Genomic DNA, 26,575 nt, shown 5'->3' with positions numbered 1-26,575 from the left:
ACCAATCTTGTTAATGCCACTGATTTCAAATTTCCTGGTTACTGGATTTATATAAGCACAATCTTACCAGACCCTAACTTGACCAAATCCCAGCACGGACATATGCAGAAGTCTATTTGATATTGCTATGGAGACCACCATCCTAGCAGATGGAAAGCATAGAAGTCCCTTGTAGAGTCACTCCACTTGCTTCTAAATCACAGATGGCTTTGTTCTTCATAAGCGGGATGAATTTCCCCCCTTTCATCTCTGCATAGGCAGAGAGCAGCTGAGCTGTTTATCAAAGGAACTTCTCATTAGATCAGCTGATGTATGAACTGCAAATGACAATCTCATAATTCAAATAAAAAATTTGGAACACAATGAAAAAATGTTTTTCAATGGCTAATTTCAAAAAATCCTGAACAAGCAAAATAAAGATCTCACTTGCCTTTCAGAACAGTTAGTTGATGTCAATTATTAAATACATTGTTTTGAAAGCACCATCCTTGTTCAGAATAAAGAATTAGCAAAAGATCCACCAATGCTTAGCAACTGGTTTTATGCCATTCTTCTCTGAAGCCTCTCAAATAGTAACACTTGTTTATATTGTTAAAAAGTAGTAATGATATAACTAAAATATGTACATAGATTTAAGAAAAAGACAACAAATCTCTGTAGATGTTTATTCTACTTACAGTAACAAAAACTTGTGAAGTCTGACATTTTAATGTACAGTGATATATTTTGCAATATAAAATACAATTTACAGAAATTTCTATCAAGTAAACCTAAACAAACACACTTGATTTTTTGCATACGTTTATGTATGTCTTTAAATTAGAAACATCTCAGTAAAAAGAAAAATCTTACAGCATAGTAGATGTTTGCATTTAATACCACCTCTCTGCATTTTATCATTTTGACAACAGGTTTTGAATACAGCCCATTATTTAAATCAGCTGTGTCCTTGATATTAAAGGAGTTCAAAGATGCACCAATATAAAGTGTAAAATCTGTAGTGATGTATATGGAATAGTGATACTTGTAATGTAGACTTCAAGATGCAAATGTTAGTAGGAATCTAATTTTACATTTGCAAAATTATTTTATAAAAGTATCAAAATATTTACCCAACTGTAAATTTACAAGTTCAAATAAATTAGCAGGATTTTCTGTTTCACACTTCAGAATTATGTACTTGAAGAATACATGAAAAGTAGCAGTATGCTGTATTGCACAGTGAAAAGCTTTCCCTTGAGCTATAGCATTAAACTAATATCACCTTTTCTAGTCCAAACTTTATGCACATTTTTATTTTCAGTGGCCAACTTTTAAATACACCGTAGCATTATTAGGAATTGCCAAAAAGCACTGACATTTTAGTATGGGAGCAAAATAGTTCTTGACTATAAATTACAGAAAAAGTGGAGAAAATCCTTAAATCTCTAAACAGAAACATTCTGCCAACAAAATTCTTTGCAAGAATCAGCATAACCAAAATAACAGCTTTAGTAGTATATTTAACCAGCTTATTTTCCATTCCTTTGGTTTACCAGTTTATTCATTTACTAATTTTAATTATTTGCCAATGTATGATACTTTTAAAACCTCAGAGTTCCACTGGATACAGAGGTGTTGAGATTTTTTAATTATATTTTTGTAATAATGCAACGTTTAAAACTTTGTAGCCTCGTGAAAAAAAAAGTTATTGATGTAGAAACCTGTGTTTCTCTGTTGATCTCTCAACAGCTGGATTCCATATACCTTTATATAAAATGGAAGATAGTGCACTTTTAAACTTATTTCATATTCAAATACTCTGTCAGTTACAAATAAGCAATAACACTGTTCTTCTGCAGCCATTTCTTAAATATACACAACCCACCCATTGCAGGATCACAAGACAACAATATCAGACTCCTCTTGTAAGGATGTGCTGTAGGAACAACTTTTTACACCAAAATACTACATACATGAGATGTAAAGGTATGGCTCCTAAGGTCTTGATTAGATTCTCTTATAAAATTGCAATTCAAGTTACTGGAAAACATAACTTTGTAATCTTAAAAAGCAATATGCTCTTTGTAGACTTTTTCCATTTCTGTATTAATTTTAAATGGAAATTTTAAGATAAAGCTGTAAGTAGAAAAAACCAAACTCTCATAACTGTTAACGCTGTGAATTTTTGTAAGAAAAACATTATACACAAAATGGTGCAAGTTAAAGTCCAGTATATTCTTGCTTCTTATCTATTTGAATAGTCTCATTTACAGATTTTAAAAAACTGTTTTCATTTGTCAACACATTTTGTAAGGCTAGCTTTACAAAGGCATCCTTGTAAAGATGAAAATATACAGTATATACAGGAGACCTCAAGTTAGTTCTTTTTTTTCAAAATTAATAATCATTTAATAGGTACAATTAATTGTGAATTATTTCTATGTCTGATTAGTGGAAAATGAAGCAACTTCTGTTTCTGCTGGCTTTTGAGTTTCTTTCTGTGGTTCGGGCTTCAAATCTTTACCACTTTCCTTACTTTTACTTCTGTCTTTTCGATCTCTCCCTCTGTCTCGGTCTCTATCCCTCTCTCGATCTCTTTCTTTCTCCCTGCTTCTATCTCTGTCACGATCCCTGTCCCGGCTTCTTGATCTGTCCCTATCACGTCTTCTGTACGAATCTCTCTCTCTGGTTCTGGCTCTCTCTCGGTCTCTGTTTCTTTCCCATTCTTTTGCTCGCTCCGAATCTTTCTCCCTATCTTTGTTTTGATTTCTGTCTCTGTTTTTATCCCAGTCTTTGTCTCTCTGTCTCTCCCAGTCCCTTTCCCTGTCTCTATTCCAGTTTCTGCCTTGATCTCTTTCCCAAGGTCGGCCATGTTCCCGATCCCTTCGTCTATCTTCAAACCCTCTGCCCTGTCGATTTTCTGACTGTTGACCCTCTGGCTGATCTAATACCTTTTCTTTATTTCCTCCTTCATACCTATCCCTTTGTCTCCCTTCAAAAGTCTGACCTCTAAATTCAACATTTTTGCCTTCTCGGAAATCAGATGCCGCCGGCCACTGTGCTTCTGACTCAGGTCCTTGCCCTGAAAGATTAGAAAGAGAGGCAGATGGTCCTGCTTCATCCCACATCTCCTTCCTGTGTGGTGGTGGATGACTTGGAAGTTCCAGGAGAGGTCTAGGGGTTGGTTTCATACCTTGTTGTGGAGGTTGCCCCTGAAAATGGAATCTAGGAGGAGGTTCATTTTGTTCTGGAAGAAATGCAGGTGTAGTTCCTCTTGGTCCTCCAAAATGAAGTGGTGCTGGCCCTCTCTGGTTTGCAAATCTGGGTGGTGGACTCCCTCTCCGTTCTTCAAAAGGCTGTGGCAGAAGACCTCTGGGCCCTGGCATGTGACTTGGAGCTGGACCTCTTTGCCCTTCAAATTGATTTGGATGAGGACTTCTTGATCCTCCAAAATGACTAGGTGGAGGACCTCTTGGCCCTCCAAACTGAGGTGGTGGAGGCCCTCCTCTTTGTCCTTTAAACTGAGATGGTGGAGGTCTTCTTTGACCTCCAAAATGAAAAGGTGAAGGCCCCCTATTTCCCATAAACTGGGGGGGTTCTGGTCCTTCAAACTGTCCAGGAGGCCTAATCATTTCATTATATTGTGAATCTGGAAAATCCCTTTGTTCCATGTGAGGTTCCCTACGATCTTCAAACTGAGATGGTGACATTCCTCTAGGACCACCAAGATAGGAAGATGAAGGACCCCTATTATCACCAAAAAGAGGAGATGGCCCATGTTGTGTAGAAAACAATGAAGGAATATTTCCTTTTTGTCCTCCAAATCTGCCAGGTGGAGGTCCTCTTTCTCCATCATTATTTGGAGCAGAACCATGCTCTTCCGAAAACTGTGGTGCTGGTCCTCTCTGTCCAAGATAATTGGGTCCATGAGGTCCCACAGATGTACCAAACATCAGTGGTGGAACTCCTCCTTTTTGCCCTGGCAAAGGAAATGGAGGCCCTCCTCGGTTTTCTTCAAAGTGTTGAGGTCCTCTTTCGCCCTCACTCTGAACAGCTGGAGATTCAGTTTGTTCTGCAAACTGACGGGACTGAGAGTTTCTTTGATCTTCGTATTGTACTGAAGAGAGACTTCTTTCTGGTTCAAAGTGACCAACTGTCTTTTCCTGAGCTGTAAAGTTTGGATTTGAAAAAGAATCTCTTTCTACTGATGGTGAATTAATATCTTGTGACTCATTTGACCAAGGTACTTTATGCAAATCTTGCAAAGACTGACCATCATTTGGTATAGGGAAATTGCGCTGAAAAGATGTACTGGGAGGTGTTGGAAGCAGTACTTTACGTATTGGTTTGGCTGTGGAAGTTTCTCCAGAAGCTGTTTGATTCACATTTTCCAGATGAACTTTAGCAGTGTTTTCCATCTTGATATTAGATGCACCTTGTTCAGACACAGTAGCAACTTTTTCACTTGGAACCCACTTATCCTCACTATACCCAGTAGGGGTAGCAGAAATTAATGTTTTATCTTCCTTGTCAAGTGAAGTCTGTAATGAACCTGGATAACTGAGTGGAAGAACTTCTTTTGTAAGTGTCTCATTGTGCACTATTTGTGGCTTTATCCGAGAATCAGCACTGTCATTATTCTCCATTACCATTCTTCTAGCCTGTCGAGGATCTCTACTTTGTCTTAGATCAGAGCTCTGGTTTAGCACTTGGGCTTGCTGATTTGAGGATGAAGGTATATCTGATTTTTCTGTAGTTTGTTGTTCCTGTTGGAATAAGTCAGTCTTTGTTATGGACGATTTTGGTGGCGGTGACATTAAAGCGTCAGACACTGAAAAGTGAGCCATTGAAACACCAACAGCTGCTCTTTGTTGTCTAAGGGCTTCTTCTTGTTCTTCCAGTTGCCGTTTCTGTTCTTCTATTTGTTTGTTTAATTCTTCCAACATTTTCTGCTGTTCTACCAAGGACGAGGAAGCAGGCAGATCAGATACATATGGGGCAGATGTTTCCACAGTGTTGCTTTTCACATCTGTGTACATTTTATTAGGTAAATCATCAACAGTAACTTTTGCTTCTTCTAAGATAGTTTCATCTTCTGGATCATAGGCCTCATCCTCCTGTTCAGATGTTTCACAAGGCTTTTCAAGATCGTAAAGTTTTTCACTTTCACCTGTGTGTATTTCAAAACCTCCGTCTGGCTCATATTCTTCTTCAGGATCATATGGTCTGTCATCTTCCTCCTCTTCTATAACTTTATCTTTGGACATCTGCCCAAACTGCTGTACAATTGGATCTAATAAAGGAGCAGCTGATCCTCCATCAATTGTAAGTTGAGCTTCCTGATTTGATGACTGAACAGTTTCAGGGTCCTTAGTAACAGAATCAAAAGTTTTCTTTTTTCCAAAAAGAGTCTGAAGGATGTGCTCAAGAGGTGTGGCTGTTTTTGAAGTTGTTGGAGAGGATGTTGTTGTGCCAGTGACTGTTGCTGAAGTTGGAACTGGCAGTGTCATGGTTGTTGTGGTTCCGGTTTTAATTGATGACAGTATTTTTAACACTGAAGGTGTCATTGGAGATGGTTCTTGAATGGGAAGCGGTGGTGGTGGTGGTGGTGGTGGTGGTGGTGGTGGTGATCCAGGTGGTGTTGTACCTACAGCTGTATCTCCAGTATAAAGTGTGTATTTTGGAAGTTTCTTTTCTTGCTGAGAAGCAAGAGGGCCTTTAGGATACACCGATACTTCATTTTCTTCCTGTATTTGAATTCTGCTTCGCTTTTCTTCCATCTTGTCCGACTCCAGAACAGTTGCAGGACGTTTACCTTTTTGACAAATCACTAAGCCAAGAATTAAATTTGGACGTGATGATTCAAGACCTAGAAGACAAAAAAGACTGTGTTTGAAATCAGTTATTTATCCTTAAAGAACTAATTAATCTACAACAGCAGTGAAAACTCACAACAGAGAAACTACATGCAATCTATACAAGACAGTTTGCATCTTCTCTTTGAATTGCACTGTATGTAGTTATGTCAGATTTTTCGCTAGTCCTTTTTTAAATGAAGTATACCAACGGATATTTCAGTTAAAATATGTTCTATCTTTGATGCTTTTCTTATGAAATATATCAACTGGACAAATTAGCCATAGATGGAGGTACTAAAATAATGACCTCCTTATTAATATTGAAAAATCAGATTGAACATACTTCATTAAATATTTTCTTTTCATACTATTGTAGCTTGTTCACTTCTCAGAGCTAACATGCCATTGTTGACTTCAAATAAGTTATCAGTAAACATACTGTAACTAATGGAGAGATAAAATGGGGGAAGCCTGTTGCAGCAATACATACATTGAGAACATCTAAGTAACAATAAAGATGCAAATAATTATTATTAAAACATCAGTCTCATTCCACTTGACTATTTCCAAACGGTTTTCTATAGTGCATTGAGAGTATGGTAACTGTCTTTAATGGCACATTTTTTTAAAAAAGGTCAAATTTGTGCTTCTGTTTCATTTCAAAGGAAAACGGTTAACAAAAAGTCTCATATAGCTATCAAAGTGGCTTACTAACAAGAGAGGGACTATATACATATTGAGATAGGTCCACTTTTAGTCTCTAAATGATCATCATATTCTTACAGCTGTTATTTTTGTTATCAAAATACTGGTATTAGATTATCTTCAAAACCTTGGATTTTTTTAAGTAAACAGTAACAGTACTAAAATCTTAATTTCTTCTTTGCAACTTCTTTAGGATAATTTCAGCTCATTTGAAGGGCGAACCAATTTTTTTTTAAAAAGAGGACTGCAATAAAAGCCAGGAAGCTGGAAGCTCACCTAAATATTATACCAAGCCCTGCCAGGCAAGTTAAAGATAAAGTAGATATGAAGTTTGGTATTCATGGAGGTATAAAAGATTTAAAAACAGATTATTTGAACATTGTAGTAGAAATAAGATCTGCACTGTGAAACAACCCTTTGCACATTGTACAGTAAGACACTAATTATTTGGATCACTGAACCAACACCAGATATGTTTAAATAATTAGAACATGATTCAATAGGAATAGATTCACGGTTTATTAGGTAAATACATTCAGACAGAGGGTGGGCATGGATAATCTGGAGTCTACACGTTGTACATATTTGTTTCAGTGATGAATGTCTTGATTATTATTGTTCTATTTGTATTATGACAATACACATTGGGATCTCATTATACTGGTGGTATATAAACACACAGCAAGATAAAGTCACTGATCCAAAGGGTTTACAGTCTAATTTAAGAGAAGACAGAAGTGAATGCAGCACATACTAAAAGAAGACAGGAGAGGCAGGACAAGAGTACCAGCAAAACCATGTGTTTATATAAAAGTTAGTCATTGCACAATTTGATTCCAAGTAATGTATTTATGTTGGTATTCATAATCTCCAATGAACAAACAGGAATACAGTATGGCAGAACAGAAGACAATGTGATGCTCAATCTTTCCTTGATTGAACGTTGACCATTAAGGGCATGGTGCTCCAGCTCTTACATAGATAGTGGTGTCATTAAATTAATAGGCTTACTCACCTAAGTAAAGGCTTCAGGATAAGGTCATTAGAGAAGCACATACTGAATTAACAGAAGATTTTACGATAAAAAACATTTTGAAGAGAGTTCATAGGGTCTGCTTCACACCACTAATTCTGTTCTTCCCTCCCTATTCACACAACTCCCATTGTTACTTGGGGAGGTTAATCAAGCCAATACAGGATGGAAGGCAACAGACAAACCCATTAACATGCTCTGGTGACATGTAAACTATACAAATATTCAGGATTTTTATCTGTGAGAATTTTTGGTTGGGAAAAAATATTATTTTGCTCTTTACAACAGTCACTATCATATTGGTCATCAACTATTCCTTATGGTTTAGTAGGACAAGGATTCTAGACTGCTGCATTCATAATTTTTACGGCTTTAAAGGAGGTATTCAATAAGTACAATATATTCATAAATATTAGCTTGGTTACTATCTCAGTTCTTGCTAACCTGCATTTCAAACATGCATTAAAGGCTGGTTTTAATTTTCTAATTATAGGGCCATCCATGATATTTTTGAGTTCAGTAATAAGACTTAACATGTAGAAAACTAAGATATGTTTCATAAGTAGCTCAAGTTCACAGGTATACAAGAAACGTAGGATTAATACATTTTTTCAGCTTTATTTGTTGTAGTTCAAGAGCAAATTATTGTTTCATATATTTTACTAAATTACCACATTTATTTTAATCTTTAATGAATTTCACATTTCCTAAACTTATTGGGTTGGGATTACCCACATGCTTTAAAATAAGCCCAGGGTGAAATCCTGGCCCCACTGAAATCAGTGGCAAAATTCTTTGACGGAAGTGAGGGAATGTAGTGTAACAAACTGAAAAGTATTTCCTTAAGTAACAAACTCGGTGTAGAAAGCTCTGTGATTATATTTAAACTCCCCCAGTCTTTCCAAAAAAGTTGTATTTATAATAATACATTGTAAGGACTAATGTAATCTAGTATATTTAAAACAGCTTTTTATGATACCACTACAGTTTTAAATCTCTAAGGGTACGTCTACGCTACAGGGAAGCCTCAAAATTAGTCCAAGGCAGATTTCCCTAATGTAGATGTGCTCTCTCGATTGAGAGCCCCAGCAGGCAGTAGGGAGGAAAACCTTAGGGTGCGTCTACATAGCAAGGCATAACTTGAAATAAGCTATGCAAATTGACCTATGTCAATTGCGTATCTTATTTTGAAATAACTTATTTCAAAATAGGGAACGTCTGTCTACACAGCACTTATTTCAAAATAGAGCACTCTTCCTCCGGCTTCCTTTATTCCTCGTACAATGAGGGTTGCAGGATTCGAAGTAAGAAGTCTTCCAGCTTGACAGTATTTTCACACTATTTCAAAATAACTGCCTGTTGTATAGATGTGGACTAAGTTATTTCGGAACAGCACTAGTTATTTCAAAATAATGTTGCAGTGTAGACATAGCCCCTCAACAGGGCCATTCTAAGGGTATTTCAAAATAGCAGCAGTGGAGCATCTATATACATGCCTTATTTCAGATTGCTATTTCAGAATTGGTGTTATTCCTTGTAGAATGAGGTTTACAGATTTTGGAATAAGCCGTTATTTTGAAATTATTTTGAAACAACAGAATGGCTGTGTAGACACTCATATTGTTATTTTGAAATAACGCTAGTTATCTCAAAATAACGGTGCAGTGTAGATGCACCCTAATTTTGTTCTTCAGACATAGTAGGGGAACAATTCCCTTCAAAATCTTGCTTCTTTTTCTTGGGCTGATGAGATTCTCCTTCTACTGAGCTGGATGTTGCATAGTTTAGTTAAAATTTTCTATGTATAGGTGTGATGTGGACAACTTATATTTTGGTTTCCATATTTTCAAAGATTATCCTATATATCCCTATGCTTCAGATTTAACAAACCATTGTGTCAAACATTAGTCCTTCAGCAACAACAAAAGCTCTTGTACTTATTATAACTGCATGGAGGCAGGCATTACTCAAAGGACAGCACTACTAAGATTTACAAATTAAAAGCAAGAGAATTTAAATCTTATGATGAGTCTGCTGTCAATAGGAGGGGGGGAATAGCACTACTCTACAAACTCTGAATACTTCTGAGGGCAACTGATAGATGTATAGTGAATGTCTTAAAAGAATACTCAAGAAACCTGCAAAAATGATTGCCCACTAAAAATGGTCTTTATTAAAAAAATAATGAAAATTTTGAGGCTACCATGGCGTAAAAAACTAGTTAGCTACTTACTGGAAGTGGTCCTCACCACAGATTTAAGTATATTGAAAAACAAAAAGCGTTCTTTTCTAAGGGTGTGTCTACACAGCACAGTCATTTTGAAATAACATTATTTCAAAATAATGCGAGCGTTTACACAGCAATTCCATTATTTTGAAATAAATTCGAAATAACAGATGGCTTATTCTGACTTCTGTAAATCTCATTCCATGAGGAATAACACCTATTCAGAAACAGCTATTTCAAAACAGCTGTAGTGTGGACCCTTCACTGCTGCTATTTCAAAATAGCTCCTCCCCCGGGCCATTCAAAGTAATTACTCACCAGTGCCTTCTGGGGCTCTAAATTGAGGTAGCAAGTCCAAATTAGGGAAGCCTGCCTCGGACTAATTTTGAGGCTTCCTTGTAGTGTAGACGTGCTATTTCAAAATAATCTGTTTGGGAGTATTTCTTCCAGAATAGTTTATTTCTAAATAACTATGCAATGAAGACATACACTAATAGACTTTATATGAATGTTTTATAGAACCAATTCAGACATAAACCTACATGCCCTAATTCATTACTGGCCATTTTGTCAAGTATCGCTGTTTATATGGTATGTAACGCCTCTTGTTTTGTGACAGCATGGCTCTGAACACAATCCCAGTCTGCATGAGCTACATCAAATCCAAATGCTACTATCATATGGAGAATTAAACTCCCACAGTTTATATGTTATTTTTACCTGGGGATGGCGTTTGATCGATTATAGTATTGTAAACATTCCTTTATTTTGAATTTTATAATAAATGCTGCACTCCATTTATGAGAATTCAGTTTCAGAGATATTACTCAGACATAAATTTAGGGTTTCAGAAATAATGTCAGTTTTCTTCCCCTTCATAATTTTGTTTTACATTAGATAAAAATAAACAAATCAGCCATAGGAAAGAAAAGGCAAGTTGTACTTGAACTGGAGACTCAAAGATAACCTGACTTTTCTAGGAGAAAAAAACAACACAGGAATTGAGGTGGGATGGGGGATCAGGTAGGTTAGGAAGTATATGGACAGTGTTCTCTTGGGAACCTCTTTAAAAATCTTTGGTCTGTCCAAAACCAACCTGTGAAGCACTCAACTTCTTAAAATTAGCTGCAGCAGTTCTGATGCGTTGAGGTATCAGAAATTTAGGAATTTAGCATACCATGTTAGCACCATTTAAAATAATTATAAAATATATTGAATAAATTCAGTGATTTGCTTGGCTAAGGATTCCATCTTATCCATTATAGCTGTATAGTTCAAAAGCAGAGCTGGTGAAATAGGAAAATAAACTCCTGGATTGTGAACATTTACAGGTATAAATGTTGAGTTTGGTTCACTATGCAGTGAGGAAAGTTTCACCAATTTGTCAAAAAAAAAAATCCTTGTTAGGAGTTTGCTTTTCACTTGTTTTTTGCACTAATTAACCAAAAGTAAAGACAAAATGCCTCGCAACTTAAGTGACTAGTCACAAAACAAATTACAAACACTAATAGTTTACATATTTTAAAACAAACAAACAAACCCATAATCTCATAGGGTAGAAAATATCCAGTATAATTACTTGGTAAATAATTATGAATAATGAATACCTGTGTAGAAAGTTTGCAAATTATTTACTAACTAAAAAGGGGGCAACAAATTTAACTATTTGATACAAACAATTCAACCAGCCCAAATAAAAAGCTAATAGCATTAAATAACAATTGTCTCTTTTGATATTGATATTTGATAAGTTATCAAATAACTATCAAATTGTACATAACCCTGGCCTTTCAATTATATATTCCAAATTTCATCAAAATAAGATCTTTACAAATTTTGTAATAAAAATGTGCTAGTATCTTGTTTAAATACATTTTCATAAACCCAGGTCAAAAAGTTTCTTATATCCAGAAGTGGCCTGATTTTAAAATGCACTATGCATATTTAGCAATTGTTGAATGTAAAGGGATTTGTGAATGACCAGCATTTATAAAGATCAGACAACCCCTGTAGATGTCCAGATATCACTTTAAGTGCCTAATTTGAGGAACCAAAGTTTGAAAATGTTGGCCCTGTTCTCCATCTAATCCTTCATAACTGGGTTTCAAGTGGCAATGCATTTTATAAGTGCTGTAAACTAATGTAACAAAATGAATTTAGTAGATATATTTTAATGCCAGATTAGTTTATATTATTTCTATAAAGGATTTTATCCCACTGTATGCATCAAGTCCAGCTGCTGATTTTGTTAAACTCCGGCCACAGAAATACGGGATATGCTAAATGTTCATTCCTGATATGCTTGCCTTTCTTCTCCTTATATAAATATACTTTCACTATTGCAAGCTCAAATTAAACCCTCTCACTGATCACAGGTTAGATAATTAAAACTGCCATTTGGAGTTTTGTTCTTCGTATGAAAGTATGTACAGATTCAGTAACTTAAAATATATTTGCTCAATGAAATAATCTTATTTTTCTATGATGAATATTTGTGCCATTTTCTTCTGTTGTTTTTAATATATCTACTGAGATGAAAGAGTATACTTCTATATGAAGGATATATCTAATATTATTTTCCAACTATTGTTGTAAAGATTTATCTTTTTGAGAATATCACCAAATATTTCAGTGCACTGTAAGTAATGTGTGGAGTAGAAAGATTTAGCAGAGGAAGTATCTATATTGTTGCACACTTTCAGAAAAAAATATTTACCATTGTAAGTGATCAAATCCACAAGTCTACAGAGACAGAATATAGTATATTGATTTTTCATTGAAATGCATCTACTTTAAATTAATAAGTATTTGACAGAATTTCATGTCAAAGTCTCACAAAAAAACTATAGAACTCTGAATCAGAGATGCAGAAGTGGATTAAAAATGGTATCAACCAGCAATTATTAATCCTTGTATAGGGGGAGTTTCAGTGTTTGAGTAGGTACTGAATGAAGTTACACAGATATCCATTCTTGCTCCATTACTATTTGCTGTTTTCATTATCAGCGTGGCAAATATGGATGTGTGGATACAATATTTACAGACAATACAAAAGACAGGAGAATTAAAATACCATATTAAGAAAAATCAAAATGAAGTTTAGTGGGACAAGAACCAAAATTATATATACAGTGTGGAAAAACAGAGGCACAGAGAAGAGTTTGTGGGTAGTATTATAATGAGGTCAATAAAAACAGTTGCAAAAATAAAATAAAGAAAATTACTTCATAGAACTGTATTGCGGGACTTAGTATCTATATAGAAAGAAATCAGATGAGTCATTTCAGTTCCATTCAGAAATCAGCAGGAGCACTGAGTTCAGTCTTATTCAGTGAATTAAAAAAAAAAAAATTGGATACAGAGAATGACTGAAGTGAGACTTGAAGAAAGTAAAAAACTACATTCAGTCCATAGCAAACCCTCCTCTCCTCTCTCTCCCCCACCCCCGCACCTCCATCCTTGAAGGAAGACAATACTGTAAGTATGTAAAGGGTTAACAGGACAAAGCCAAGGAGCAATTTTCACCCCATCAGTTAAGGTGGACAACAAAAAGGGGGGGAGGGAGTATTGGAAGGGTGGCAAATTATGTGGTGGCAAAGCATGTATATGTATTCAAAAAGACCAATAAAATAAGCACCCAGCACTTTGGGATCCTTGTCCAGGTGTAGGATCCTTTATCACTGTAATAAAAATAATTTTAAAAATTGTGTAATCACTTCACTACAGAGATTCAAGGTCAAATTTACACCAATTTTTTCAGGTATGATTCAAACATAATCAGAAAGAAAAAAAGCAAGTGTTTCCACTGAACACAAAGTGCTGTGACACTTTTTATACTGACGATTTGTTTTCCTCCTCTAGATTTGTGCACCTGATAAAGTAAAATGTAACGGAAAGGAAGCATGTTATGTGGCAGCACAGTCCAGCATATAGGACACAGGAGTAGGCGACAGGAGACCTAAGCTCTATTTCAGCTCAGCTACTCACTCACTGTCTGACCTTAGGTAAGTCATATATATTCTGTGTGCTTTTCCCATCTGTAAAATAGGAAGAAGTGCTTTGAGATTGACATATGAGAAGTGCTAATGTATGTATATGAGCTATTCAGACAATATTTAGGGATGATACAGTAAAACATAGTAAACTCCTACTGGAATAACTGGAATTGCCGGCTGATAATATTTCAGATACGCTAGTATTCTTATGAATGTAACTAATGGATATTATTTCATTTTCCCTCCATTTTTAAATCTCAATTAAGTGTAAGGAAATAGATGTGAAAGTTTTTTTCCAAGAAGCAATAGGTACAGTTATAGTTTAGATGTCACCGGTTTCATTTTGTTAGTCTACCACAAACAGGAGAGAAATGTGTAATCTGTACTTGTGTAATGCCATTCTTCTGCACAGATCCAGTATCTTAGGGCTAGGATTTTTGAAATGGTAGCAGAAAAAGTTTGGTTTTTTTATGAGATCATCTATTTACTGCTTGCGCTCTTAAGTAATTCTAGTTGCTTGTTAAACCAATTGAAGGTATAATGTGACTGTTACACAACATTTACACTTTACATTTAAAGAGACAATGACCACGTTCCATAAAATACTTTTATTGACTAAAGAAGAAAAAAACAGTAAATTCCATCTGAGGTTACTTGAAAATGTGAATTACAATATTTTTTATCCAGTGGTATTAATACATATACACATACATAAAAGAACAGAGAAAAGGTGCTTACCTGAAAAAAAATCAATATTCCTTTTTTAGTTTAAAAATATGAATGCAATTAAACACTTATGAAAAACACTGACCTATCAGTTCACACTTGCTAGGAACATCTGGTGGCAGAAATCTAAGTTTAAGAGTGTTTTATTGGTCTTTTATTTAAACCATATGCCCTCCCCATCTTTCAGACCTAAAAGTTGCATCTGCACTTATTATACACTTTAGATGAAAAGAGATGTTATTTTCAGATTCTTTTAACATGGATGGCTAAACACATGAGCCACACGTGGCTCTTTTACCATTAAAGTTCAGTTCTCAGAGCCTCTCTCTCCCCCACCATTTCTTCACCCCCTAGATTTGGTGGAAAGGAGACCTTGGGACCTCTGCCTTGCAGCAGGGTGTGGGGGGTGTCTCAGAACTTCAGTTCTGCTGAGTCCACCTACTGGGTTTCAGGGCTTCAGCAGGAGCAGGGCTGAAGTCCTGAGCCCCATCACATGCCTCTTATGGGACTGAAGCACCAAGCTCCAGCAGGCACTCTGGCTCTCAAACTTGGAGGAAGCCTCTGGGAGTTACTCCTCGCTGTGGCTCTGCAGTTTAAATGTAGCAAGAGCTGGGTGGGTAGGCAGCCTGACTCCTACTACATTTAAACTGTGGAGCTGCAGCAGAGGTAGCTCCTGGACTTGCTGCGAGCAAACTAAGCCAGGCTTCCTCAGTCCTAGCTTGTGTTGGGTCCAGTAGCCACTGTCCGCAAGGGATGCCAGTGGGAAGCTGGGACCTTTCACAAACAGGGTCTGTTACAGCAGATGGCCTGCCCCAGCCACTGTGAATAAAGGATGCTCTGTAGGATGCGGAGCAGCTTCTGCCTGTGGCAAGCCTGAGCCCCAAGGGCAGAGGCTGCTTCACGGTAGCCTCCCCTGCTGTCCCCCCGCCCCCCACTCCTGCTGCCTCCTATAGAGGCAGCAGTGCAGGGGCCAGGCAGCACCACGGAGACAATGATGGGGGGGAACCAGCTTTTAAGCTGGCTCCCCCCAGCACTGGCTGCTGCTCTCCCCCCGACCCTAGCTGCCTGTAATACAGAGGCAACAAGGGAAGGGAGGATTTCAAGTAGTTGACTCGACTATCCAATAAGCCTCAACCGGACTACTCAACTACATCCCTACAATGCAGCTCAGAGAGTTGGTAAATTTGGCCACCCCTGCTCTCTTGTGTGGATGCCCATAATTCTAGGCTTAAAACAATCCTGTAAATAATTAACTACAAATGTTAAACTCACCTAATTAGGAATGCCAGTTAATTTATTGTGATACTCTCCAAAAATTTTAATTTTAAAATACATTTCTTTTGGGGAAGAGGGGTCATTCCCTCATTTTACTCTTTACTTCACCACCACCACTGGAAGGCCCAGATGGCAGATGTAATTTCCTCTCTAGAGTCCAACAGCATCACATTGGATTTATACACTTTAAATAAAAAAAACACACCCCTCTTCAAGAAATATATTGTTTTTTTATAACACTACAACCTTTTCTGGCACATAAACATAGGCAGACACATCTGTACCATGTAAAAATTCAAACAAAATTAAAAGGCCCAGATTTTCAAAAGTAACTAGTGATATTTAGTGTTCAACATCAGACACTTTTAAGGGGCCTGATTTTCAGAAAAAGATGTTAAAATTAGACTCCTTTAGTCCAGAAACCTAAACTGAGGTACTCAAATCATTAGTCACTTTTGAAAATCTTTGTGAATCTCCTCCTCAAAAAAAAAAAAAAGAAAGAAAAAAGCCACACAACACTCACTATTCTATTTGTGAAAGGGCAGATGTTTTATAAAAATGATGTTGATTTTAAAACTCAATAGCTTGTTGCAATTTCAGCTTTATCCTTGGTATGCCTTAATTCTAGAATTTGAGAAAGATTTAAATAGAAATGTGGAATTCTAGAAATGTAACCTTTGTCTGACTAGAACGCAATCCATTTATGGGTGTAAAATTGGGTCTTGGGAAAAATTCACTCTAGTGCAGAAGGCCTATGCAAGGCCCATATGTCATCTCTGCAAGTTTCTACTAAGATTTTAAAAGGATTAATTTATCCACATTTGCCAGATTCTGAAGATCAGAGGAAGATTTTATTTAAAATTAAATAAAAAAGGAAACTTACAAAGCTAGACAAAAATCAAAAGCTAGTACCAGGCGCAGATTATTGTAGTCCCTTAAAATACTCTGCTTAAGTGATTCTACACAGGACTGCAGGCTCCTTCGCACTGATTGGTGGGCCATTCTTATTCCTCATGTTCATCATGGTCTACAGTGGAAGAGACTTCCGTTCCCCACTTCAAAGATCTTCTGTGTGACCTTTGGCACATAACTTTGTGCCTTTATTACTCGGTTCCCCAACTGTAAAATAGGGATAACAGTGTTTCCCCTACCTCACAAAGGACTAGTAAGAATAAATATATTATAGGTTGTGAGGTGCTCAGATATTATGATGCGGATCATACAAGTACCTGATAGATAAGAACAGATCAAGTATGTCCAAGAATGGGGCCTGGAGCATGTTCCCTTCATGGATGATTGCACTATTAGCATTTCTTCCCTACTATCTAAAGCTGGGAATCTTCAAAGTGAGCTTCTCAAAAATGGCATGGGAAAGACAAGAAGGGAGTGGCATCAAAATATTCTTTTTACACTTGGCACGAAGAGTTGGCCCAACTATGAAACACTCTATTATTTGTGTTTATGAGGTTTATTTGAGAACATTTTATTGTTTAGTTGGGTCCTAAAACCTTTGAGCATATGGAAGTTGAGGACATTCAGCTTCTTAAGAAAGGAATTCAGCACACAGGAGGATCTGGTCCTTGCTGTTCACTCTTTAAAGTATTTTGTAAAAATACAAGAACAACTGAGTGCTGCCTGAATCTCATACTCTTTTAAGCCTTTGCAGGCTTGTGTCAAAACCAAATTCTTGTTTAGAGACTGAATTTATGCTCCTCTTTCATCCTCAGTATTAGACAACATTCATCTCACTATCAAAAGTGAAATTTGAAGATTAATTCACACTCCCGTCACTCTTACTTCTTCATTCAGTCACCATGCCCACCACACAGGCAGAAGAGCAAGCTGAAGTTGAACTTTTTTCCCTCTTCCCAATTTATTTTATAAAATAGAACAAAAGAAAACATATATGACTCTGATCAGGACTGTGATAATGTAATCTTCCTACACCAGATTCCTGCTGGAATGGGAAATGGCTTTTTTTTTTTTTTTTTTTTTTTTAAAGCAAGCCTGTCTTTCACATTTAATGATTTAGCTGGAGTTTCCTCTTCCCTTTAGAACATAAGCACTCAGGAAAAAAGTCATAGTTAAAATGAGATGATGGTGCAGTGAAGTTGTTGCAAAAGTTACCTTTCATTTGAGTCAGTATCTTGATTCTTGTGCTTTCCAAAAGTTGGAATTTCCTGCTGGCTTGGTGCTGAGATGTGTGGGAGTGGTGTTTTTATATAACGATTGTTCTATGTACCAAATTTTATGGACAAATTTATGCTCATAATAATGGGTAGGCCAAGACTATTGCTGAAAACACTGTATAGATTATAGGTTATTTTATCTTTGGGGCAGAGTTTACTTATTGCTACCCCTAAATTTCAGGTTTCATTTGTACGACTATTTTTAAAGAATGAAATACTTTTCCATTGGTACTTACTTCAGGGCATGTGTTACACCTAAAATCAGTAAGATCATTTGTCTCGGTTAGAATGCTTGAAATTATGATTTAATAGGGGTACCAGTTAGCCTCCCACAAATCATGTGCTTACCTGGTCCCTCAAAGGGCAAGAGTTTGGATGGAATTGGGTCCTTAGCACTCAGTGGGATCAGATAGAGATCCTTGACGTGTCTGTTGTTATTAGCTACAACACCAAAACGACCACGACTGCTAAAATAGGAGTAGAGAGAAATATAGGCCACTTCCTCTTCCTCTGTAGCAGGGTGGAAACGAATCAAACACAGTTCCTACAATACAAAAGTACAAGGGGATATTGTTCATCTAGTGCTAAACCAGCAAATGAAGTGCTAAATGGGATGTTACTATACTGGAAAATATTTCACTTTTAATTAAAAGAAAAACAATATTCTATAAATTGTGGCAATAACCAACACCAGATGCCTAAATTAGAGCAATATTGCAATTGAAATGACTATCGCTATGTCTAAAACTATTATTTTAAAATAAAAATATAATTCATTTTAAGCTCTATACAGTTTTGAAAACAAGCATTACTTGTTATCTTGCATCTAAATATTGCCTCTTAATAAATCAGTAATCTGAGCATTCAAGCAACATTAAGGGAATACTCTTACTATGATACAGCATGACAAATAATAATATTGCAATGCATGGATTTTCCATTTCACCAATGCGTTTTAAAGGTAAAACCTCTGACCTATATTACATAATCACTTTGTCCTCTTTTAAACTTGAATATAATTATTTAATACTAAAAAATTAAATGTTCTTGGTTCACGTAGTGCACTAATTTACTCAGAAAAGAGCAGAAAGGAAGGCATTTGAGCCATTCAACACTGCAAAGCATGAAAATACACACATTTACACTTTTCTTCAATAAATCCTATATAAAAATATTAACTTTTAAGTGTTTCCACTGGATTTCTGGGCATTATCTCAGATAATATTGGACCCTTAGCAAATTAAAACTATATCTGAACTTGATATACAAGTACAAAGTACTACACTTAGGAATGAAAAAAATCAAATGCCAAAAGTAAGCAACAGGGATAACTGACTAGGTGGTAATAGTGCTGAAAGAAGATCTGCAAGTTTAGTAAATTACAAAATGAATAGGACTCAACTATGTCATGCAGTTGCAAAAAAGACTAATATCGTTATGGCATGTATTAACAGGACTGTCGTATATAAGATATGAGAGGTAAATGTCCTGCTCTCATGAGTGCTGCTGAGGCCAAATTGCACAAATTAAGGAGACACCAGAAAGGAGTAATAAAAATAATAAAAGGTTAAGAAACCATGACCTATGAGGTAAGGTTAAAAAAAGGGACATGGGAAACCTGATAATTGTCCTCAAATATGTTAATGGCTATTATAAAGATGATGTTGATCAATTCTCCATATTCACTTAAAATAGGATAAGTAGTACTGGGCTTAATCTGCAGCAAGGGAAATTTAGGGCAGATATTAGGAAAAATTTTATAAGTGTAGTTAAGGCTTCCAAGAAAGGTTGCAGAATCCCCATCGCTGGAGGCTTTTTAGAACAGGGTGGGAAAACACCTGTCAGGGATGGTCTACATCAATGTTTCTCAACCGTTTTTTATAAAGTACACCTTTAAAAGAAAATTATAAGTACCCCCACCAGTATCTACAGTTTTCAGACACACACATTTTTTTTCTACCTTTGCAACACTAAACAACTTAATCGTAGCTGGGTGGGTGATGAAATTTTTGGGTGTAAAAAGTACAAAAATAAAAAAGCACTGTGAAACTTAAAACAAAAATTCAGTTTTCTCCAAATTTCAGTTGTGTTGATGTACCTGCCCCCCCAGACTCCTCTCTAGTACCCCTAAGGATACTCGTACCACTGGTTGAGAAACACTGGTCTACACCTCTTTGGTTCTGCATCAGCACACAGAGCTGGACTTAACTTCTTGAGGTGTCTTCCAGACCTACACTTCTAGGATTCTATGATTATGTTTTATAAAACTGGTTTTCTTCTTCACTGCTAGACACAGGATTTTAAGTGAGTACCTTAGAAAGGGAAGATTTCAGTTTGCCAACATAATCCCAGACTGTCTTCGGTGAGATCCTCCCACCAATATGAATTGTATCTGGTAAATCCTAAACAAGAAGTATTACATGGTAATATAAGAAAGCATCATAAATACAATATGTTGTTTAAAAGCAATATAGATTGCCCCATCCCGATAGCTTGTTGGATGCTATGCTCCAGGAAGAGGAGACTATAGCATTATAATATTTCAGTTCTGTCTTCTGACTTAGGAGACACGCTGTATGTTAATACATGACTGCCTATTTCATAGCTGCAAGGTGAGTGCAGTTATTGCACATTACTGGGAGGAAAACAGTACGTTACAAGGGAAAAGGCAGTCCAGAAATGACAGTGAAAGTTGAATAACTTCCATGTGTACTGTTGGCTAAATCTGCTCATTTGCTTTGCTTTGAGCAGATAAGCCCTTCTTCCTATACACAAGTAATTTTTTAACACCGTAAGTCCCAGTACAGCAGTATAAATTCTTCTCCTTTCTTGCAATTTAACAGAATGTTATTACTCATGATTACAAGCCATGTGTATTCTAGTCAGGTCCTCTCAGTCAAAATTCTACAGGAAATTTTATCAGTTCAAATACTGTAAGTGATTACTACCATGGCTCCCATATTACAGCTAAAAAATAATAATAAGTTTGCCCTTAAAAACTCATTTTTAATAATATACAAAATATAAATACCCTGATAAAATTTGCTTCAAAAAGGGAGAAAGTTTCCAGTCTGTTTGGTTATAAACAAATGCACACTCTGTCACAACATAAGGTCACTTGAATCTACATACTCCCAGAAATACAATATCCTCTATCATTTGTTTTTATACAATTTAAATAATAAAAGGACAATTTCCCACTTCTCAGAGGACCATATAAACTGTCACAATGGATCAGATTAAGTGGCCCACCTAATCTAACACCACAAGATCATACTTTTCAAAGTTTGCCTGAAAATATTTTTTTTAAATTATGTCTCTAAGAAAGTTTTAAGTCGAGTCCATTTTTTAAACTGCTGCTTTTTCCATGCCACAAGTGGCTTAACACATAGTCATAGACACTTCAAAATATCAATTCAGGGACTGAAGCCAAAAAATAACCATTTTTAGCTTAGAGGACCCTAACATACCTGAAGCCTTTTAATAACTTTAACTGTTAAGGATTTTTAAATAGGTTTCTTGTTTTAAAACTACAGAATTATGTTCCAAAAGGAATTACCATAAAAGAAATATTTCTCTTTAAAAGTGAAGTCTCTATTTCGTGATTGGAACAAGTTTCTCTGAATATATGTACACATGCTGCCATATGTTTAGGGCTTCTGATTTGAGGATTTAATGACAACTAATAAAATGCATCTAATACAAAAAGAGAAAATATATAAATTTAAAAATGACAGTGTTGTTTATCCAACTAACACCAGAAAAACACGGATTATGATTACTAAGTACTAAGAGTTTGTCTACTCAAAGCAGTGAGGAAGACTATGTGGAGGATTACTTCTTCAGCACAATGTATTGCATATTAAGTAGTCCATGCAGACACTGTTGGTGGACACTATAGGTTCCCTACTGTATTTGAAAACTATTTGAAACAGCGTGATCCTACAACACACCAGGGAAAATTCAGAAGTATGCATTAATGTAATGAGTAATTTATGTAATATTCATTTCTCAGTACAGTATATCCAGACAGACAGCATGGAAAAAACCCTGATTTTGGAATGATACATTAAATGAAAGAACTGTTAAAATATAACCCCTAAAAATGAGATTTATAAACCCTGAAAAGCAGAAGCCCTATATATACGACATATTTAAAAGCCTGACTGCCAAGCGTCAGGTAGATCAAAAATAACACTGAAAACTGGACTTCTAATATTGGCTTACTGGATCTACAAAACAGAAATTTTCCAACTTTATTGGGAGTCATATTTACAGATGAAGTTTAAATCGAGTACTCACTGAAGTCAGTGGGAGTCTTTCTGTTGACTTCAATGAGCACTGGATCTGACCTTTATGGCCTAATTTCTAGATGTACAGTGGGATTTCCAAAAGTTTCAAAAGTTTCCAGAATTGGCCTAATTCTGTTTCCGAGTGTTTTTGAAAATCCTACCCATATTATTTAATAATACAGGTGAAAATGAAAGCATGTTTAAGATATTAGCCTTAACTTTACTGTTTTGGTGGTCTCCTGGAAACAGGAAATTATATTAAAAAAAGGTTTCTCAATAGAAAACAAGTTGTTTTATTCAGTGTAACACACTGAAATATTTGTAAAAGTTGCACTGCTTGAAATAATAGCTGCTATTTTATAAGTATTATGAAAGATTTATGCATTCAAATAAAAAGATTATAAATATAAATGTTATTCTTGCTACCAGTATTTAAAAAACTCAGTAGTGGTTTTGCACAAAATGCCCATAGTGTCAATATTCTAATTTAAGTTCTGTATTAGAGCAAGGTGAATAAAAATAAATTGCTGAATAACTTGTTCAAAAGTACTGCATAACCACTTTGATGATTTTTGCAAATATTATTTGACCATCTCTAGTCAGCATCAGAATTGTTGCTTGTTTTTTACCAAACAGATACCAACTATATGCTCAGAAGAGATAGTTATAATGTAAAATACCAAAAACTTTTTGTAGTTTATTTATGATTAAAAATGCTTCCTAAAAATTCTCCAAAAATTTCACATTGGTATACTGAGCCAAATCATTTTCCTATTAGCAAATTGATGCCATTTAGTATTGTTGTAATTTCAGGGCAGCAATATTTAACAAGTGAACTGAATCTTTGTAACAAGAGAAAAATACAGATGCATTCTATACATATAAATATCTGTTCTAACCTCACTAAGATATTCAAAACACCCAGACACAGGATATGCTTTAGTGACAAACTTGGCCACACTTTGCATGTTAATAAATCCTTTCCAAATGGTATTGAGACGAGAGAGAAAGAACGAAGTATCTCCATCCTGAGGTGACCGTGACTCTGTGATGCTGCAAAACAAAATTGAGAGAGAGGAAAAGTTAGAAGGAAAATTGTCATTTCTTTCTGCCCCCAGCTCCTCAACTATTTCAAGCATTTCAAACAAGTAAAAAGATGAGAGAACATTTACACATCTAATCCTACTAAGAATCCAAATAAGTGACAGATTGACCATATTACTGGTTGAACCTCTTAAATCTTGGACTCTCTAGTCCGGCAACATCCATAGTCCAGCCTGGAAATGTGAGCCAGCCAAGGAGTCCAGCACTGGCTAGGCAGGGCAGAAGTGGGACTGGCGAGCCCCGTCTTCATAGAGCCCCATTCCAGCGCAGCAGCGGGGCAGACATGAATTAGCCACGGAGCCTCGTCCCTGGGAAGCCCTGGGTTTGACAGAAGCAGGGCAGCCGCAGAGCACCGTCCCCGAGAAACCTCAGCTGGGCGGGGCAGAAGTGGGGCTGCGGCAGCTGGGGAGCTCCATCCCCAAGGACCCCAGTTGGCTGGTGGCAGCATGCCGAGCCCAAGCCCTGTAGCAGCAGGGCTGGAGCCCAATGGCAGTGGGGCTGGAGCATAGCCAGGCAGAAGGAGTGTCAGCATCCTGGGAGGCCAGTGGCAGATGACCAATCCTGATCCGGCAAATCCCCTCATTCAGGACCGGTTAGTTCTGAGGGTGCGGACCAGGAAGGTCCAACCGGTATAAATGATTATCTAAATCATGTTTGGAAATTAACTGGATCCTGGTGAAAGAATGCAAGGAGCTTTTGAAAATGTATATGCTGAGATAGGGAATAAAGGATACCGTGAGGGACATGCTTTGCAATCAGGCTAGCAATGTGAATATTCTTTTATCTTAGAATATATAGTAAATTTAATTGGATTATGCATCTTCCACTGAATAAATGAATGATACCGTATGTATGAAAACATTCTCGTGGTAAAGAACTCAGTATGACTAAAAATCATCATTGTATTTCAGTTTTTTCCCCCAAAGTCAAACAAAACAACAATAAATTATTTCATCCAAATTATAGGATATGTTTGTTTTCCTTGTTATGCATATTGAATATAAGTGACCCTTTTCCTTTTACTAAACAGACCCATTATTGAAACCAACCACTCCCAAAAATCAAGTCTAAGAATATTTTAATTTTAGGACAAAATTCTGGACTATACATCTCAAGTATCACTGCTGACTCTCTTTATATACTCTAATGTTTATATACCCATTATTCAACATTCATAACACCTTTTACTGTTAACATAGGCAGACTTTGCCATTTGGGGAGGACAAATGAGTGGATGATCAATCAAAACATTTTCTGAATGAGGACATTTTAAAATCTAACCTGCCTTTCTTCTTAATATAGAAAATACATACTAATCCAGAAAATAATAATGTGAAAGGCTCATTAGGTTGGTTTGATGCAACATATACGCACTTGATATTTGGTGATGGTGGAACTGTCAAATATCTTGGATCTGGTGAAGATGATGGCTTTGTTAAAATTGATTTAGGGGTTGTTAAAACAGATTTGGAGATTTCTTGTTTGGATTCCCCCATGGAAACTTTGTCAGGTGCAGGGCTGGAATGCGATGTGGAGGTCACAATTCCAGAGGAATTGCTCATTGCTGTTCTGGGGTCCCTGCCAGAAACAGTTACCGTAGTGACAACTCCTGCAATGCAAGAGGTAGGATAAATGGAGACCTCTTCAGGCAAAGTAGCTTCTGCATTATTATGCCCCTGTGTTGTAGGGAAGTAAGTTGTTTCCAAGACTGACTGAGAGAGTGTTTCTGTTACAGATCCAAAAGTTTCTGTTGTGTTTTCAGATACTGCTTCTGTTTCAGGCTCTGTAGTTGGTGTAGAACTTTCATATTTTGGCTTTACTTCTGGTTTTGATTGTGTCTCCGTCTTTTTAGAAGAAGTCACTGACAATTTAGATTTCTTTGGTGTTGGTTCATCATCATATGCTGAAACCTGACCTTTAAATTAGACAAACATTTTTTATTGTTATTCATATAAAAATCATGCTGGAAAGAAAAAACAAATCATTTATATAGCATTTGCAGTTGAGAATTCTTCTCTCTCGAAACAGAAAACAGAGTTTACTGCCTAAACTAAATACATTTTAAAAAAGAGAGCTAAGATGGTCTGAACAAAATGATCATTATATTAATTCTACACACTTACAAAAAGGACCGGTTGATTCAATTAATTGTACAGGTTGCACCTTTAAAATCTGAGTTTCCCTAGTTCGGCATGACCACGGATGTTCCTGAATCAAAGAGTCCCAGTGCGCTGCGGGAGGGTGGGAGCCTGGAAGCGCTTGCAGCTGGGCTGCGAGAGGGAAGCCAGGAAGCCCGGGGGAGAGAGAGAGGAAGGAGAGGGAAAGGGCGCAGCAGGAAGCCTGAAATGACTTTCCCTGGTCCAGAAAAATCCCTCATCTGGGACCACTCAGGTCCTGAAGCAGGTAAGTCCAACCTGCACTACCGAAACAACACGGTCCTAAGTCGACTACCGAAACAACATGGTTCTAAGTCCACCACAACATGGTCCTAAGTCCACCACTAGACAGACAGACAACACAGACAGAATAGCACACTGATTTCAGTGAATATTGGACTGCCCCTTAATACACGTTTTCTTGTGCAGAAAACCAAACTGACAATTCTAAATGGAAGATTATGCATACCTGTACAAATTTTGCAGTTCAGGTCAAAAAGATGGGCTCGATGCTGACTTGTTGTGTCTTTTAACATACTGCTGAAAATATCTAGAAGAGGAGCACTACTTTTCTCTGGTGCATCTCGGGCTGATTCTTGCTGCTCCTAAAAATGGACAAATGCAAAAACAAAAATTACTGGTTATTCATTAATTTCAAATATATCAAGGCTGTGTAATCCATAATTTGAATTTTAGCTATTTTAACAAAAATCCTGACACATCATCTGGTCTCATTAGCACATATGAAAAGGCATTGCGTTTTGAAAACATTCTTTATACATTATAAAAGCTATAACTTCACTTTTTATTTCTTCTTTTCTCCTTAGTCTTTAATAAGGAAATACTGGAGGAAATCAAGAACTCTCTTTAAAAGTTATCATTCCCCTTCTGACATCAAAAATACATTCTATCCAATCAGAAGTTTTCCCAGTATCCAAACTGATATTATTGTGTTTTCATATAGAAGGTTAGCAGAAAGTATAGATCAACTCTTCAGAAAGATAATTTCTAAAAATTAGTATAGTTTTAAAAT

At 36.4% G+C, this 26,575-nt stretch overlaps 1 protein-coding gene across 9 annotated transcripts in view; it reads right to left on the bottom strand.

The window, feature by feature from the left end:
- Positions 1-651: 651 nt before the first annotated feature.
- Positions 652-26,575, bottom strand: part of DIDO1 (death inducer-obliterator 1) — a 100,886-nt gene continuing 74,962 nt past the window's right edge. For all 9 annotated transcript variants that reach the window (XM_075901069.2, XM_075901065.2, XM_075901068.2 and 6 more), the window contains 6 exons: positions 26,012-26,147; positions 24,761-25,301; positions 23,182-23,335; positions 20,303-20,392; positions 18,339-18,534; positions 652-5,851 (listed from right to left, as the gene is read on the bottom strand). In XM_075901069.2, coding sequence (XP_075757184.2) covers positions 2,421-5,851; positions 18,339-18,534; positions 20,303-20,392; positions 23,182-23,335; positions 24,761-25,301; positions 26,012-26,147 — 4,548 coding nt within the window. In that variant the 3' untranslated portion in view covers positions 652-2,420. The remainder of the gene's footprint in view (positions 5,852-18,338; positions 18,535-20,302; positions 20,393-23,181; positions 23,336-24,760; positions 25,302-26,011; positions 26,148-26,575) is intronic.

This window comes from Pelodiscus sinensis, chromosome 17 (genome assembly GCF_052426305.1).
Source record: "Pelodiscus sinensis isolate ZL-2025 chromosome 17, ASM5242630v1, whole genome shotgun sequence".
Taxonomy (NCBI): domain Eukaryota; kingdom Metazoa; phylum Chordata; order Testudines; family Trionychidae; genus Pelodiscus; species Pelodiscus sinensis.
This window is presented reverse-complemented; position numbering and strand designations above follow the sequence as displayed.